The sequence below is a fragment of the Patagioenas fasciata genome, chromosome 15 (assembly GCF_037038585.1).
Source record: "Patagioenas fasciata isolate bPatFas1 chromosome 15, bPatFas1.hap1, whole genome shotgun sequence".
Classification (NCBI taxonomy): domain Eukaryota; kingdom Metazoa; phylum Chordata; class Aves; order Columbiformes; family Columbidae; genus Patagioenas; species Patagioenas fasciata.
This window is the reverse complement of record NC_092534.1, coordinates 9,085,484-9,102,343: the sequence shown is the minus strand read 5'-3', so window position 1 is coordinate 9,102,343 and position 16,860 is coordinate 9,085,484. Positions and strand designations below refer to the sequence as shown.

At 54.5% G+C, this 16,860-nt stretch overlaps 1 protein-coding gene across 13 annotated transcripts in view; it reads right to left on the bottom strand.

The window, feature by feature from the left end:
• Positions 1 to 16,860, bottom strand: part of LOC136108889 (ankyrin repeat and fibronectin type-III domain-containing protein 1-like) — a 223,922-nt gene that overhangs the window by 22,326 nt on the left and 184,736 nt on the right. For 10 of the 13 annotated variants that reach the window (XM_071815076.1, XM_071815075.1, XM_071815078.1 and 7 more), the window contains one exon: positions 15,539 to 15,667. The exons of the other annotated variants lie outside the window; for them this stretch is intronic. In XM_071815076.1, the coding sequence (XP_071671177.1) occupies positions 15,539 to 15,667 (129 nt within the window). The remainder of the gene's footprint in view (positions 1 to 15,538; positions 15,668 to 16,860) is intronic. 13 annotated transcript variants of the gene reach the window in all.

The window sequence follows — 16,860 nt, the reverse complement described above, 5'->3', positions numbered from 1 at the left end:
CAGCTCTGCTGGTTTCACTGCTCTCGTGAGGATTTACCCCAGCAGAGCTCCTGGCCCACCCTGCCTGCAGGCTCACACCTAGAAAATCTGCTTTCCTGGTTTGAGCTACCAAATTTCTGAGGGGACCGAGCTGAGCAGGTATGGGCATTACAGACCGATGGTGTCCCTGCCTGGAGAGGTTCGGGAGCCGCTGCTCAGGGTGCAGCATCCTCTCATCACCAGCACCACTTGTCCCTGGCGCAACTCCTGCTGCCAAAAGCCCCCAGTCCCTCCTCACCAGCATGGACACTGGGGATGGCAGACCTGTCACTGGGAGCAGTGCCCAGTCCTGGGTTCCCACCCCCCAGCCAGGGTAAACCCTCCTCACTGCACTCCCCCCAAGTGCCAGCCTTTAATTGCTGCTTGACATTAAGTATCTGAGCAAGGAAGTCTAGGGTAAATGTTCTTGCTATGGGAACACACAGTGCTGAGTCTCTTTAATTATATTGTTTTTGTTTGGCTTTTTTTATTAGTTGTGCTGCGGCTTCCCCTCCCTGACAGGCTAGCGAAGCACACGCTAAATATGGCTGGGTTTAAAGTCCGTCGTGAAACCCGAACCACGGCACCAGCCTGGCTGGACTCAGTGCAAGCCAGGGTTCCGCGGGACACACATTCCATCCGCTGCGGTCCTGCTCCGGCCCTGTGCCCCCCGCCCCCGTCCTGCTCAAACACCCATTGGAGCAGCTCAGAGCAGAACCACCACGTTCCCAAACACCTATGCAACCTCCTCCTCCTCACCCCACTAAATCTTGCTGGGAAACCAGCCTAAGCCTTTACCCTGCAGACCTCAAGTTGCCCCATCATCATCACACCCATCACTTCTGCACCGGTCCTCCTTCTACCTTGTCTCCATCACACCCATCACTTCCACACCGGTCCCCATCCAAAAGCGCCCTGCCCCACACCTGCCTAGCCCACCTCCAGGCTGCCCCTCGGGGCCAAAGAGCCCTCTTCCCACCGGCCACACCGCTTTCATCTTCCTCAGCCCCCCTTGTTATTTTAAAGGCATTCCAGAGGATGCTGTCAGGCTTGGATGTGGTTTGGTTGGGTTGTTTGTTTTCGTACTGGAGGTTTTATGATCGCATTGGGAACGAGCCCTAATTGAGCTGCAATTCGAATTGCAGTCTGTGGGTATTTGTTTCATTTTTGGAAGGGCTTGAACGGCAGTGCAGCTTAGGCTGGAGAACGCATTTGGTTTTAACTGGAACCTGATGGAGACAGGACTGAGCAGGACGGGCTGCCCCGAGCTGTGACCGAAGCTGATGGGGAAGCCCTGCATGGCCACTCCAGTGCCAGGTACCCACGGCAGCAACAGCAGCACTGGGTGCAATGCCAGCCCTGTGACCACCCTAAAACCCAGCCGCTGGCAGGCAGGAGGCAGACAGAGCCAGACCTCCGGTGCCGAGAGCCAAGTGTGCCTGGGCTGGGGCTTGCAACCACCCCGCAAACCCCTGCGTCCTGCGAACTCCCACACCCTGCAAACCGCTGCGCCCTGCAAACTGCTGTGCCCTGAAAACCCCTGTACCCTACAAACCCCTGCACCCTGCAAATGCCTGTGCCCTGCAAATCCCTGTGCCCTGCAAACCCACGTGCTGCAAACTCATGTCCTGTAAACCCATGTCCTGCAAATGCCTGTGTCCTGCAAACCACTGCCCTCTGCAAACCCCAGCGCCCTACATTCCACTGCGTGTTGCAAGCTGCTGCCCCCTGCAAGCCTCTGCACTGCAAGGTCTGTGACCTTGTGCTCACTCAGCACCCCAGAGAGGGAGCTCAGCACTGCTGCCAGGGTTGCTCAGCCCCAGGGGCTGGCTGGGTGCTCCTTGCTCAAGTTGGGGGCTGTCTCCAGACCCGAGCTGCTCACAGGGACCAGGCAGCAGAAACTAACAGGACTTAAAGGTCAGTGCCCATACTGCCCTTCACAGGATCTACGTTGGTGTCAACTTCTGCTGACCATGCCCCACGCCAACTGCCAGAACTAGCAGTTCAGCCCCAGCACCCAAAATGTGCCTGATGCTTCTGGCACCCACAACCAGCTGGACCTTTGCAGGTAGAGACGGGAGGACAGACAGGGTTCCAAAGCACAGAAGCACCAGCAGAGCACTTGCTCTTCATTGCAATGTAGCTTCCTCCCGTCCTTCCAGGATCTCACAAGCCCGGATGCTGGCACAGGTGAACAGTGCACTGGAAAACACCTCCGACCTGCTGGCACCATCGCAGCTAAATCAGACTTCCGCATATTAAAAGCGGATGAGCAGCAGGGACTCACTGCCCCTCTTTCAGGAAGAAATCCTATCCCAGCTTGGCCTGCCAGGAACGAGCACGGCTCTGTGCTGCGGATGCATGTGTGCAAACTCTTCTCGAGGGTATCAAATGCAGAAGCTGAGTCATACGACGCCTGGTCTCAAAGATCACTGAAGGCAAAAGGAGGGAGGAAAAAAATATCTCGATGGGGTTGCAGGGCCCCAGCTTGGATCCAGCCGGAGCAGCAGGGGGATGCTCAGTGTGGGGATGCTCAGCCATGTGGCCAGGGCCCGGTTGCCATGCAGTGAGGAGCGAGAAGGGGTGTAAGGACACACTCATCTAAGCTTGTCCCCTCACTTGGGTCCTGACACCACTTCTTGGCATGGGAGCAGGACAGGCTGCTGGTGATGCTGCTGTGGCAACCCAAGCCTGTGCAGTGCCAGTGTCTGCACCTGAGCACTGTCCCAATGGGAGAAGGGGCCATGGGTACTGGGATGGCATTGCCCCAGCTCCTCTGAGGGCTGCCACCATGTACCCACACCCAGCGAAATGCCTGGGACCCCCTAGAAGCCAGGAAGAAGCGCTAACTTTTCTTCCGCTATGATGGCTTGAGCATGTCTGGGAGGGATGTTCTACATTTCAGCATGGCCTCAGACAACGGTAACATCCCACACGGCCTCCTCCTCACACCTGCTGAGACCCACTGGGGCCCTCCCCACCCTGAGACAGGCTCCTCCACACCACCGTGCCCCACTCAGGGATGGTGAGGTTCTGCAGCATCCATGCACCCAGGCCCCCTCTGTTATGGTTCAGACGTTGGCTCAGCTCCTCACTTTGCTGGAAACAGGGCTCCTGGGAGCTGCATCCCCACTGCATGGCCCTGGGGCTGCAGGTCACCCCGGCACAGGAGCGCAGCCACATGTCATGGGGGCTGAGGCCTACAGACTCATCACAGCAGTGGGAAGCCATCAATTTGAACCCAGACCTGCAAGGATGACAAACAAATCCTTTAACCTCCTGCGCCACCTGGTGCCACCAGGAAGAATACGCTAGTGAGATCTGGCTTTCATCAGAAACCACCTCTTCTCCAAAACCATGAAATTGTAGAAAATTGGCCCAAGAAGTACTTCTGGAGGTCACCTGAGCTCACTCGCCCATACCTGTGCCTGGTCTCCATCCCCTGCCAACTACATCCCACCAGTGCTCTGCAGACCTCCAGGGGACCTCCTCAGCCCTTTGCTGGGATGTCCCTTCTGGTAGAAACCCACCAACAGTCCATCGTCCTACCCAAGCCATCCAGCTAGTCAGGGATCAAGCTGCTCAAGCATGCTGAAGCTGCAGGATGGAAACCAGCACCGCTGGCTGAAGACTTCCAGAGCTGCACCCAAAGGGATTATAAAAGGCAGGCCACAGACATTGATCTTGGTGGGGAGGAGGAGACAACAGCCAAAACACAATGGAAGAACAGACAAACGCACACACCCGGCTCCAGAGCTGCTGCCCAGCTGATAAATGTTATTGGAGTCAGAAAACCCCTTTCCCGCTGGAAGGCAACCAGCGGGACCCAGCCAGCAGCACTGGGCACACTGGCTGCTACACACAGGGTGTCCCTGGCACTGCTACCAAGAACAGCCACCCCCCGGTGGCATGTCCCAGGCTGCCTCCCTGCTCAGCACAGATGCACACCAGGAGTTGCTCCCGGCTCGCTCCACAACCAGCTCCCTGCCCAGCACCCACTGGGGTCTTCTCCTCTGACAGGAGGGACCAACCCCACCACGTAGCCCTGGTGCTGGTGTTGTGCCAGCACCACCCACTGCAACACGAGAGGAGCTGGTTTGCTGCCACCCAGCTACAAAAGTGCTCACGTATGCCAGAGCCAACCTTCCCTCCGTGCATCTCCACTGGAGTTGGGGTCCAAAGACTGCGATCCAAGAGGATAAGCCAACTTCTTTTTTTCTCCCATTTTGCTAGAAAACGCCCCACAAGCACTCCTGTAATGGATGGGAAGACTTGCCCACCAGCCAGGCCTCCTTTCAGCCAAGCTCTGCCTGCTGCCTCCATCGGACTGGAGCTTTCCCACCTCATGCCATTTTATTCTCCCTCTAGCTGCAGAAAGCTTTGACATATCAGGTGGAGAATCTCGCACTGAGCATAACAGAGCCTATGGAAGAACTATCAGAGTTCCCAGGACAACAAGTAGAAAAGATTGCCACCCTAATATAAAAGAGCAACATTAAAATCCATAATAATCACCGGGACAAACCTCTAACGGTCAGGAAACACTCATCCATCCATGCATCAATCTGACCAGTGCTGCTAGTACACCCGTGGGAAAGGCAGGGGTGCAAATGCCCTTTCCCGAGTTCTCACAGGACATGGGAGCATGGCAAAACACTCTCTTCTCACTGAGCAGCTCCTCCTGATCTAGAGACAAGACACTGCCCAAGCCAGCCTGAGCTCTGGTCCTTGCTCTGCCACTGAGAACAAGAGGCAGGGGATGCCCACACCAAGTGCCTCAGTTCCTATGTGCGGGAAACGGAGATAAAGACAAGGTTGTCTTTTGTAAAGTGCTTTGAGACTTGCTAATGAGGAGGACCAACCCACCGCGTGGGCTCCTTGCAGTCACCGCTCCTGTCCTGGACTCACGTCAGCAAGGGGGGTGCCCCTAGAGAATGGGGGTGCTGGGTGCAGCTGGAGAGCAGTGGGTGCAGTGGCCAGAGTCTCTTTGCAAACAGGAACTTCAGCAGCTTGCCTCTGAAGAGCTCTTCCAAGCATGCACAACCATGCTTTCCAGAGGCTAACAATTTGACCAAATCTGTCTTGATTTCCACCAGGAATGCACCAACCCTGCCAAATTTCAAGTCTCTTTTCCAAAGCGTGGAGGCACCAGAAGTTCTCAAACAAAGAGACGTGAGAAAAAAAAACATATTGGCAAAGTTGCCATTTTTCCCCAACCTTCTGCTGAAACTTGGGAAAATTAAAAAAAAAAAAAAAAGAGGAGAAAGTTCAGGCTGAGGCAGAGTGAGCACGGAAAAATTCAGCACAAACAGTTAAGTTTGGCAAAGGTATAAGCAAACGAACTTCCGCTGGAAAGTGTTATACAGCCTTACTACAGTCTGAACAACAGGCGGCTGCTGCTTCGGCTACAACCAATGTGTTGGGCGAGAGGTGCCCTCCTCAGGGAGAGGTGCCCTTGTTCTCATCCCTGTCCCCTTCACAGCAGGACAGATGGTGACTTCACTGCAGCACAGAAGAGCAAGCGTGGCAGGGTCCAGTGGCTACAGATGGCCCTGGAGATGGGAGGTGGCAGCACGGGACAAGAAGAGACCACTGTGATGCCAGCACCTCTGAGATCTCTCAGAGCCCTTGGGAGATTCCTGTTCACGTGGTCACAGTGAGCAGAAGCTTTGAGCCAGATCTAAACCACCTGGGGAGTGGAGATGCCCTCATGCTCCTGAGACACCCGGCTCATCCCACCACGCTCCTCACCCTGCTGCTCCTGGTTGTGTGCTGCATTACAGCCTCCTCAAGACCAAGGACCTGGAAAGCCCCTCTAGGTGCCCACTGTGTCCCAGCACATGCTGGCCTGGGGTGCCGCACCTTGGCCCCTGTGTTGACATGGGCTGGCTCAGGCTGCAGTCACACCTTCTGATCCACCGTGTGCCAACAAGCCCTCAGCCCAGAAGGTTTCTCTTCCTCCATTACCCCCAGTTTTTCTGGTGAGAGGCCAAACAATGTAGTATGAACACAGATGTGGAAGCCAGCAAATGTCATTCCTGAGTACAAAACATGGTTTCCTCTGTCACAGACCACCTGGGTGACCTTGAATAGGTCACTAAAGCCCTGGTGCTGCAATGGGGTGCCTACCGTCCCACCCAAAACCAGAAAGAGCAGCAATTATGGCAGCATGGTCCCGGCGTGGCCCAGGAACAGCTCTATCCATCTGCTGGAGTTTTCCACCTTGGGTGAGGAGCAGCTGCTGAGGCAGCAGATACCTCCTCCATGGTACAGCAGAAGGATGAGGTGAACCCACTGGTTCACGAGGAAGGCAGCCTTGGGTCTGTGTGATACAGCATCTCATTCCTGACCTGCCTGCATCATTAGGAAAGAAAACGGCCAAAGAAACTTCATGAGTTCATGTGAAGTTCACCCAAGTGGAGCTCTGCTCCACGAGCAAAAACTGCTTTTCTGCTTGCCACGAGCCTTCTGGAGCTCATGACCGGGGCAGAGCAAGGCCAGGAGAGCGCTGGGAGGATAGGACCTCTTGGCAGTCTCAGCCTTCCACTTGCACAGAAAGCAGGCAAGTGCTCCACCGGCTTATCCACCTCCTCGCTCAAGGAGCTCCAAGAACATGCTCACAGCTGAGGTTCCCTCAGAAGACAGCCCGTCGGACAGCCAGCAAGACACCAGGTGTAGACAAGGAAAGCAGGAGCATTAGCTAAATGTCATGCCGGCTTAACTGTGTCCAGAAACAGCCTCCTTGCTTCCTGGGATTTGGCCCATTGCTTTGCAGGATTTCAGTGACCAGGCAAATGCAACACAGCTCTCCCAGCCGCCAGCACCCTCCTGGTGTGGGGCATGGTAGGACTTGGCTCCGAGCTGTCCTCAAAGCATGGTGGCACTGGCAGCCCAGCTCATGGCGGGGAAATAGAGCAGGGGGTGGGCTGGTGGTCCATGAGGGGCACGGGGCAGTAACAAATCACCCTGGCAGTGCCTCGGCATGTGCTAGACCTCAGATGGCTCAGCACACATAGAGTTCACCTGGGCTTACAAACCTCCTCTGAAAAGCAAGCAATCTGGAAAGGTGGGTAAGAGGGATGGGTGTGAAGATGGGGAAGAGTGAGTGTGCAGTCAGCAGGAAAGACTCAAGCAAAGTTGGAGAGAGATCCCAACATACTCTATGACCTGGTCCTTGGTGTCCCATGTGTCCTGGGCTGACTTCTACCTTCATTTTGGCATTCCCACTGAGTGCTGCCCATCCTGCCAGCATCCAACCATGAGGTCCAACTTTGACCTGGCACCTAGAGACGCTCTCCAGGAAGATAAACAGGAGGTTCCTGAAGCTCTGGCAGGCACAAGTGTCTCAGCCAGCAGGAAACTATCTAAGAGCAGAAAAGCTGTGCTGGAGGGACTGCCACTGTTTGAGGGACAAGTGAGGATTAAAAGTACTCAAATACCTTGAAAGTGCTGGCTGTCAGGACTGTCTGGAAACACTGATGTTCCTGCGCCTCCAAAGTAGCCTAAGAGGACTGGGAGAGCTAAGACCCTCCCCAAATCCAGCACAGTGACACTACAGGAATATCAGCTAGTGCAGAGGATCCAGCAGTTCATGGGGCCATCAGGAAGGGCTTGACTCACGATAAGACTGAGACATCCATGATGTTTCCCCTTCATACCATGGACTGTGGCATCTCAGAACTTTCTTCCCACTGTAACTATGGGGTTTGGGCTGGCTGTTGTACAAATCCAGGCAACTGGTATCTTCTGAGCATGGCCACATCCATGGAGAAGAACCACTGGAGACTTCAGGGACATGAAGAACATCCTCCACATACCTCATCAGGGACCAAGGCGTCCATCCTGCTTTGCAGATCCAGGCCATGAGAAATGGCAGAGTGATTATGAGAATAAAACAAAACAAAACAAGCAAATGGGCTATTTGGGAGAAATCAAAGTGCGCTGAGGATAATGGATATGCTGCACTGAGAAATAATCTTATCAGGGCTTGGAGGTATCAGCTACCAGCAGAGGGAAGTGTCCAGAACAACACATCAACACAATATTTTAAATTTGTCTTTTAAATAAATGATATTTGCTTCCTGTGCTCTCAGTGAGGAAGGGATCTGGCTGAGCGCTCCAGTCCCAGACAGGGCGAACCTGGAAATCAGTCTTCTCTGAACATTTTCCTTCCGTCACTTTCCCATAGGGCTCAATTTTTCCTGCTGAAGTGACATGAGAAACAAATGCAGACGGGACCGCTGGACCAGCTGGAGCCAGTGCCTGCCGCAGCAGGTCACAACGCTGCACACAGAGAGGATCCAGCCCTTGGTTTTCTCCCAACCTTATTGTAATCACAAGCTGAACTGCCTTTCCCCAGACAACGAGGAAACCTGGGCTGATGGAGACTTGTGGCATCAGGAGCAAAGGCACAAGCCTTGCATGGACCTTGTGGATTTGGATGGCCCTGAACTGCCCCTGTACTGATCCCCTTTCCCACCCACCCCTGCTGGCTGGGTGCTCCCAGCTCTGTGCCGGCAGCACGGGGTGGCAGGAGCAGAGCTGCATGAACCATGGAGTGTGACTCCTCCGCCACTGCAAAGCCCTCTTGGGGCTGAGGACTGGCTGCAGCAGGAGCATCTGTGTCACCGTGAGCAGCAGCTACCCGTTAGCCTGTCTGTTTGCAGATGACTCATAGGTGATGAGGGTAATAGGTGATTTTCCGCAAATAAATCATTCCTTTCAAATGCTTTCCTAAAGGCAAACCCAACTCTCAGGGAGATATTTTGATGGCTCCTTCCTACTCATCCCCATGAGTGAGTTCCTCACAGTCCCTGGTGAATCTCTGTCCCACCAGGTCTGGGGAAGGGCAAACTCCTGCTCCTCCCAGGAACCCAGAGGCACCAACTGTGAATGCCAGGGACAAAGCTGGGCTCTCAAACCACGTTCAACACCAAAAGCTTTAGGGTTCCCTAACCGGTGTCCACCTTGCCCATGCAGAGATGCAGAGGTGACCAGGAGCAGCCAAACCCCGCCACTGGCCTCAGTACAGGGGAGTCTCCACAGACAAGGCCGCCCTTGTTCGCTGGGACTCCAACTCCTCTCGACCACATTTACTGCCCATAAATCGACTTTCTAGCGATCGCCAATGGCAACGTCAATCTGCCACCCCAGGGGGAACCTTGGGCTGCCCAGAGCCCTTGGGCACGGGGTCCTGTTGTGGGCGGGCTCCCCGGGTGACCCGGCAGAGCACGGCGCGGTGTGGACATCCAGCTCCCATCCGGCTAATTCAATAAGTCACAGATACCATGACTTCATAAGGCAGAGAGGCTCCACAGCTATTAGGGGAATTGGGAGCGGGGGGAGGAGGAGCTGAAATGGAGAAGGGATGGAGACGGGGAGGGTGGAAAGGGGGAAGCTAAGACAAGCAGCAGAACAAAACATCCCATAAATCATGAGGAGCTGCTGAAATACCAGAACAAATGACCCCATAGCTTGGCCATTGTTCCCGAGCGAGGGCTTAAAGCGCTCCCAGTCGAGACAAAGCGCCTCGCATTTCGTTTCAACACTGTGCCGGCCTGTCCAGGACCTGCGCTCAGCACAGCCGAGCTGGGGGTGGCTGCGTTTCACCCTGGATGGATGTCCAGGACCAGTGGGATGGGGGAGGCGATGCTCTCAGCAGGGCTGGCTGCCCCACACCACAGCCCATGCAGATGTGGTGCCCACATCTCAGCCTGCCCAGAGCATCTCTTGGCTCCTCGATGCCCACACCCCTCCAAGGCTCTGGCACTATTCACCTTCACTGGAAAGCTCAGGGTCTGTTTTTCCCTTATTTTTTTTTCCTCACTCAGACTAAGAGCTTCCTTGGCTGGGAAGAGAAGGGGCTCCAATACTCGGATTAAGGTAGGAGTAAGACAGCTTGAGTAGGGCTGTGAAACCCAGAGCAGCTGAGCACTCTGTCTTTGTAGTGCTGCTCCTTTCCACTTCCCAAAACACTGCTGACAATTCACTTTGTGCTGGCTTTCCCCAGCAAACAGACGACGATCAAGCAAAGAGTCCTGCACGGCCACAGATTACTGCGATGGGAACAGCACCAGGCGCTCCTCGAACTTTGCAGTAGCAGCCCCTCCAGTGCACTGGCTGGGGAACAGACGGACGGATCAGCCGGCAACTCAGCACCTCCCACGGGCTCTGCAGCCCTGGGACCGCGACACTCGGGTGCCAGAAGGCGAGGAGCCTGCCGATGGGGACAGGTCACCCACGCCGCCTGCCCATGTCAGCCAAGAACAGCTATGGAAGGAGGCCGAGCAATGCCAGGCACCTCCATGGCATGGATTTCATGCCCTGGCACAGCAATTTAAGGAGAATTTCCACACCACACAAGACCATCTAAACTCAAAGGGGAAATATTATTGCATTATAAATGTTTAAATAACTTTCATAAACGCACTTCCATTAAAAACCTTTTGCTTTATAACCAAACCCAAAACACATACAGAGTGCAGCAGCAGTCACATGTGTCACTTCTGCCAGCCCGATGGTGCCAGCACAGTTCCTGCCCCATGGCACCACGGTCCCATCACAGAGGGATGCCTGCCAGCCCATACACCCAGCCCCAGTGTTGGGACATGTTGGGAAAACCACTCCACACCTTCCCATCCAGGCGGGCATGGTCTGCACTCAGGCAGGCAGGTCCCTGCGCATCCTCCTCCTCGGCAGTGGGGAAGTGAGGAGCTGAGATTCAGCAACGTGCCAGGGGTCAGGCAGCAAAACAAGACACAGGCAGGACTGAACCCGAGCCGGCTGGCTCCGTCCCCATGTGTCTAACCACCAGAGGACATGCTCCTGCCAGTGTTGCTTTAACAGCTCATGGTGGGCAGCCAAGGAGCAGAACCGAGATAAGGGGATGGGGAAAGCGAGGAATGCACTGCATTCTTCCTGGGCCACCATGGGAATAGACTATTTCGACCATGGATTGCAGGAAAGCTGCCTGACATGAAAAACTCGAGGGGCCCAAATAGAAAAGGCAGCAAGTAGAAGCAAACAACCAAGAAGAAAATACAGAGGAAAATCAAGGTGGGCAACAAGAGGTGAGTATGGGAAAAGGAGTGTGGGGGAAGAGAAGCAGAGGAACAAATAGAAGAAAACCAGACCAATAAGCAGAAAAGGAAAGGGAAGGGAAGGGAAGAAACACATGGATATCAGGAGGACAAACCTGCCAGGGTGGAACTCCTGATGAGCACCAGAGCTGGAAGGATGCGAGAGGGACACACAAGCTCCCAGGTTCCACGCAGGCAAGTGTAAACCAGCAGATTGCAGACCTTTTATTGGGTTAAGATTCGATTAAGAGGAAAGATAAATGTGAATCATTTCTCAGGTGACACGCATAAGACGAGAGAAAGCTCTCTTTGCCTTGATTCACCCTAAGGGGGGAGAAAAGGGATTACCAGTGTTTTGCAGTTGCTGTAGGGACAGTGAGAGGTCTCTGCAAGAGCCATCAGCTTTCAACTTCTTCACTCCAACGGCAGAAGGTGGTGAGCTTCAAATAAAGAGTGCTTTTGTCTTTGCACACCTTTGTGCTTAGGCTTTGGAGCTAGATTAGTATCACAGAGCAGCAGAAAGCAGAGTTTTAATCAATTGGACCCAAAATGCTTCCTTGCCTCAGCTGCCAGTTTCTGCCCTTTATTTGCAGCTCAAGCTCCCTTGGTGCCCCACAAGCCTGCACCGTCCAGTAAAGAGGACAAGAAAGGGAATCAGCAAACCTAAATAAAGCCAGACAGGAGCAGCCCCCAGGTTTCTCCCTCAAGCTTGGGAAAGTCTCGTGCTGCCCCACTCCCCATGGTGCTTCGCTCTGGGCACCTCCTGGCAGCAACACCCCGGCTCGCGGGGGCACTGCGCTGAGGTGATACGGCACATTCACGGGCCCTAACACTGGGGACTTTGTAGCACTGACTTTTTAAAAAAATAGCCTAAAAAAAGCCTAATAATGAAGTATTTATTTCAGTAAACAACATATGAATGAAAGAAGTGTTTTCTCAATACTTCACTTTTTCCCTGCCTTCTCTCCCTTCCCCCCCAGCCATTTTTTTTTAATAAGTGGAACTAATGAGGCTTCGCTCACTGACGGCTGCACTCAGGAGCAGCACCGTGCTCCGTTCGCCTGGTGCAGCACATAAACACGTGCTGTGCAGATAAAGCCTGCCTTGTGCCCAGGGAGAAATGCAACACATGAGCACATCCCACCCGGCGAGCAGGGGAGATGTGCTCTGGCAGATGCAGGGACTGCAAGACCTGTGACAGGAGCATCCCTGAGCTTTTGGGTAGGCAGCGTGGGACATTCAGCACCTTATTTATTGTGGCAGCAAATAACTGCATCTTGTGTCCCAGAGAGCTGCCGTCGCCCAGGGACTCTGCCCCACAGGGCTTCGAGGTGTCCTCAGGGACAGGGAGCAAGGCCAAGGGGACATGAAGTGGTCTGTTGTTCCCAGCCTACCTGGCAGTGCTCAGCACAGGGGACACAGTGTTAGGCAGACACTGTGACACTGTACATCTCCTTCTTGGTTACCCCAGTTCCATCCAGTCCCACTCGAGCACCTGAGAATGATGAAAAACTGGCTCAGCTTGCCCTGCGTGGGGATGAGATGTAAGGATGCTTTTGCTATGGCAGAGACACTCATGGTGTTTTTGCAGGAATTTCAGGGAGAAAACATTAATCCCTCCACCAGGCTGACACCCAGCTTTTCAAAGCAATGGGCACTGATGATTTTGTGCTTATAATCTCTGCCTCCTCCTTGGCAACAGGTAACGGCAGGTCCACAAGCTGTTCCTTGCCTCCAGGCCTTGGGATTCAGATGGGCAGGATTCCCAGAAGCTCCTGATTTAGGAAAACACAGTCCATTGCTATTGCATCCCCCTCCTACCCACATGGGATCAGCTGAACTCCCTATCATACACTGTGTGTTCACCCTTTGCACAGAGGCAGGTAAAACAACACATCGTTGACCTTGGGTTAAGCTTATAAATACATATGGATTTGATGCATGCAGATATTTGCTCTGGAAGCCAAACGAGGCTTCTGTGTATTTGCAAAGGCATGAGCCATGCTTCCCTTGCCTGCTGCCCAGGAGCTCAGGTGCAAGGCGTGGGGCGAGCAGGCACAGTGACACCCATAGCTCCGAAGGCCCTTCCCCTGTGTGCAGCACAGCGGTTTGGAGTAACTAACTGAGGATGATGATCCTGCCATGCTGACCACCGATCCATGAAGATGTATCAGGTAAGGAGAGAACTAATGTTTCACACCAGGGAAAAGACCAGATGTCCCCTTTGCAGGATGCGGCTGCAGAGGAGGCTGGTGCTTGCATGGGAAAAGCTGCCGAGTGCCTCCCCGAGGGCAAGCGTGCACGTGTGGACCAGGCACACGAACCACCGGCACGTGTGAAAATCTGCCAGCAGCGTGTCTGTCCTGCGGGGACGCAGCGCTCCGTGCTGGGTGTGCAGGTGGCCCCGCCACCCTTTGGAAACTGGGCTGTATGCACGTCAAACCAGTAACATTCCTGCACTGCAACACCACAGCCAGCATAGCTCCTGGGTCGTCCTCCTAACCGCAGCACCAGGGAGAGGATTAACAGGCAAATCAAGATGGGGGAGCAGGTGGCGAGCAGGGTCCTCACCCCACTGCTGCCTGCCCAGCTCCTTGTCACTACAACCCCCGTGCGTCACCCTTCTGCTGTGTCCTGCTGCTGAGTGCCACCAAGCCCCAGCACCCAAGTCCCAGCACCCCAGTCCACCCAAGCCTGGGTGTCAGGTCGGACGTCTGATCCAGCTCAAGATGTCTCCAGGCACTGATAAAACCCAGGACCACAGGGCGGTCATCCTCCTCCCAGCCAGACCAGCTGTGGCCATGTCCCTGCAGCAGAGGTGACACCAGGTCCTTTCGCACCTCACGCTTTCCAGCCTTGATCTCCAACGCGACGGCATGTGGCAAACCGAAAGCAGAGGTGATTCCTCCTCTCCAAGAGCTCATTTCCAAGCTGGCTTACAAAAACCCCATACAATAGCATCACCTACCACTGCTGTGGTGTCGCTGCTGCCCCTGGTGTTTTGCAAACTCATACAAGGCAGATGGTTTCCCCCCGGAAAACGCTACAGAGTGAGTGAAAATGTATCACAAACATACCTTGACACAGCGGGGCTAGAATAGGATCCGGGGGCTTCAAAGAGACATTTAAAGAGAGAAAAGAGATTTACTGACTTCTCTTGCTTCTTTATTATGAATAAAGAGAAACTCTGATCACTTTTAATGACTTATTTGCTTCTTTTCCTATTTGGTATATTACAAATTCACATATTTGTCTGTTTGGAAGATTCATAGTGATTGCAGAACAGCTTTCCCAATGACATCTTTTGAGCAAAGGGAACAAAGTTGTGCAACTGGAGAAGAAAGCGATCTGCCACCAAATAGCTTAAATTCTTTGTCTGGCCTCATTAATACCTAGTTAGCTTTGATGCCTAACTAACCTCACAGAGAGAGGAAGCCTTTGAGGAGGACTCCACAGCCTCACACTCAAGTGTCAGAACATACAATAAATGCCAGAAAGATCTCCAAAAAAAGCAAGGAAAACGAAAACCAAACTCGACATTCTTGCAATTTCTAAGCATTTCTTTTTTTTTTTCTTAAAAAAGAAAAAGAAGTTTTCCCCTCCTTTATCCATCTAAGGAAGCAGAAAGCAATGCAATTTCCAGTTCTTTTAAATATCCTTAGCAGGTCACTTCTAACACTGGGATGTTTGACTGTGATCTGCTTCCAAGGCTGTTGCATCAGAGCTTAGAAACCCAGGATAAATTACTCCCTGCTCGAACAGAGATTGCAGTTGGAGACCTGCGCTCGGCAGGAGGGGCCCCGCAGGCGCCTCAGCAGCGGGGAAGGAAGCGCTGCATCCCTCCGGGCCGGGCAAACGGGGCTCATGCTGGGGCAGCTCTGTACCCCCACACTGCTCATGGTGCCAGGGGGGAGCCTCTGCAGCTCTTGGTGCCCCCATGCCAGCTGTGGCTGTCCTGCTACTGCTCTTGGCCCCGGTTTGTCCAACAGAGGTGCGTTGGGCAGCGAGGGGCTGCAGGATGCATCTTCTGGCACCTCCCATACGGAACATGGAGGAGGAGGAGAGAGAAAGGGAGAGGGAGAGCAGAGAGGAGCAGCCGGCAGCAGGGTCTCCTGCAGGTCGTGCACTCACATGCCGCAGCCCAACAGACATGTCTCCATCCCACAATGAGCCCCCAAAGACCCCCATGGCTCAGTTCATGGGGTCTTCTTCAGCCCTTCAAGGAAGCAGCCACCTGGGGCTCCTCACTGCTCCCTGCACTGGGGCGAAGGGGGATGTTTTGGCTCAATACTTCTGCAGCAGATGGAGGGGGTTGAAGGGGTGTTGTCCCATAGGACATTGCTTGGACAGGGACAGAGAGTGGCAGCAGTGGGGACAGGGGACAGGAGGGGGACTGGAGAGGCAGCAGCTCCTTTCCCCCAGCCCTGTCCTGCAGCTCTTACCATTCAACGCTCAGAGACCTGGGCCGGAAGGCAGACAGCTCGGCTGAGGCATACTCAGCTTTCCTTCTCTTCTCCTGCTTCTGCTTAACTGACAAGCGGTGGGCAAACCTAGAGAGGCTGCTTTCCGACCTGGGGAAGGGGAGAGGAAAGGCATTAATGTCACTGAAGCACTCTGGCTCCCAGCAGCAGGTCCACGGCACAAAGCCAGGTGATGCTCGGACCTGAAGCAAGGGGCTCCCGGAGGGTGAGCAGCACTGGGATGAGGCGGCGCCAGGCTTGGGGGAAAGAGGTGGAGCAGCAGCAGGTTTAGCATCGCTTCATGAAGCCAGGACCAGCACAGGTCCCTAGTCTGCTGTTGGCAAAACCGAAGCTGTGAGCCTGGCAGGCTGAGTTAGCACTGGGTCCCACTCCCTTCTGCAGCAAAATCACCTCCCTAGCCCGTATGCTCCTGCTCAAATGCAAACCGGTGACAGCCAATGCTGGAGAAATGCCAGCTGCTTCTGCTTCTTGCAAGTGCTTGCCCAAGAGGGGCCAGGCAGCCAGGGAAGCATTGGTAGAGAGCAGCAAAGCAGACCTCTGCCACGGCCACACACTCCTTCAGAGGAGCCCCAAAGCTCCTGCGGGGTCCCAGCTGGGGCTCTCAAACACCAAGACAGCTTTCCTGCTGAGGGCTGACATGGAAATCAGCCCATGTCAGAGATGTTTTGGAGAAGGAAGCAGAAATGCCTGCGAGCAAACAGGTTCAGCTGCAACTGACAATCTGCACTGACAATGCCCCTTCCCACCAGGTGGGATGACCAAGTGTGACCCGCAGTTCCTGAGACCAGGGAGAGGAGAATCCCCAGGCTCTGGGGCCATGCTGCACATCCCCTCCACCCCAGCGCCCCACAGAAGATCACCACTGTCCCAAAGCACAACACGCTGTCTCTGAGCCTGCAGTACACAGAGATCCCAGTGCCAGCTGTGCCGAGGGCTGGTGCGCCTGGCTTGCAGCCGAAAATGGCTCCACAACCCGTCCCTGCTGCCAGTTCACCGGGAGCAGAAGTGGGAGCAAGGGAGGATCAGCGTGGGGAGCTGGGACACCCCAACTTGGGCACACGACCAGGCTGGTGGCACAGGTTGCCATCTGCCAGCCCTGCCATGCACACCGGCACGGCTGCTGCCTCTCCTCCTTCGGTCCTGCGCTGGCATGACACACTGCCATGGCTCAGCTGGCCCCAGGCTGGGCAGGGAAGGGGACAGGAGCAATTTGACACAAGTCCCAGGGGATGAAGGACAGACCTGGGGCAGACTTTGAACCTACACACTTTGCTAAAGCCAAT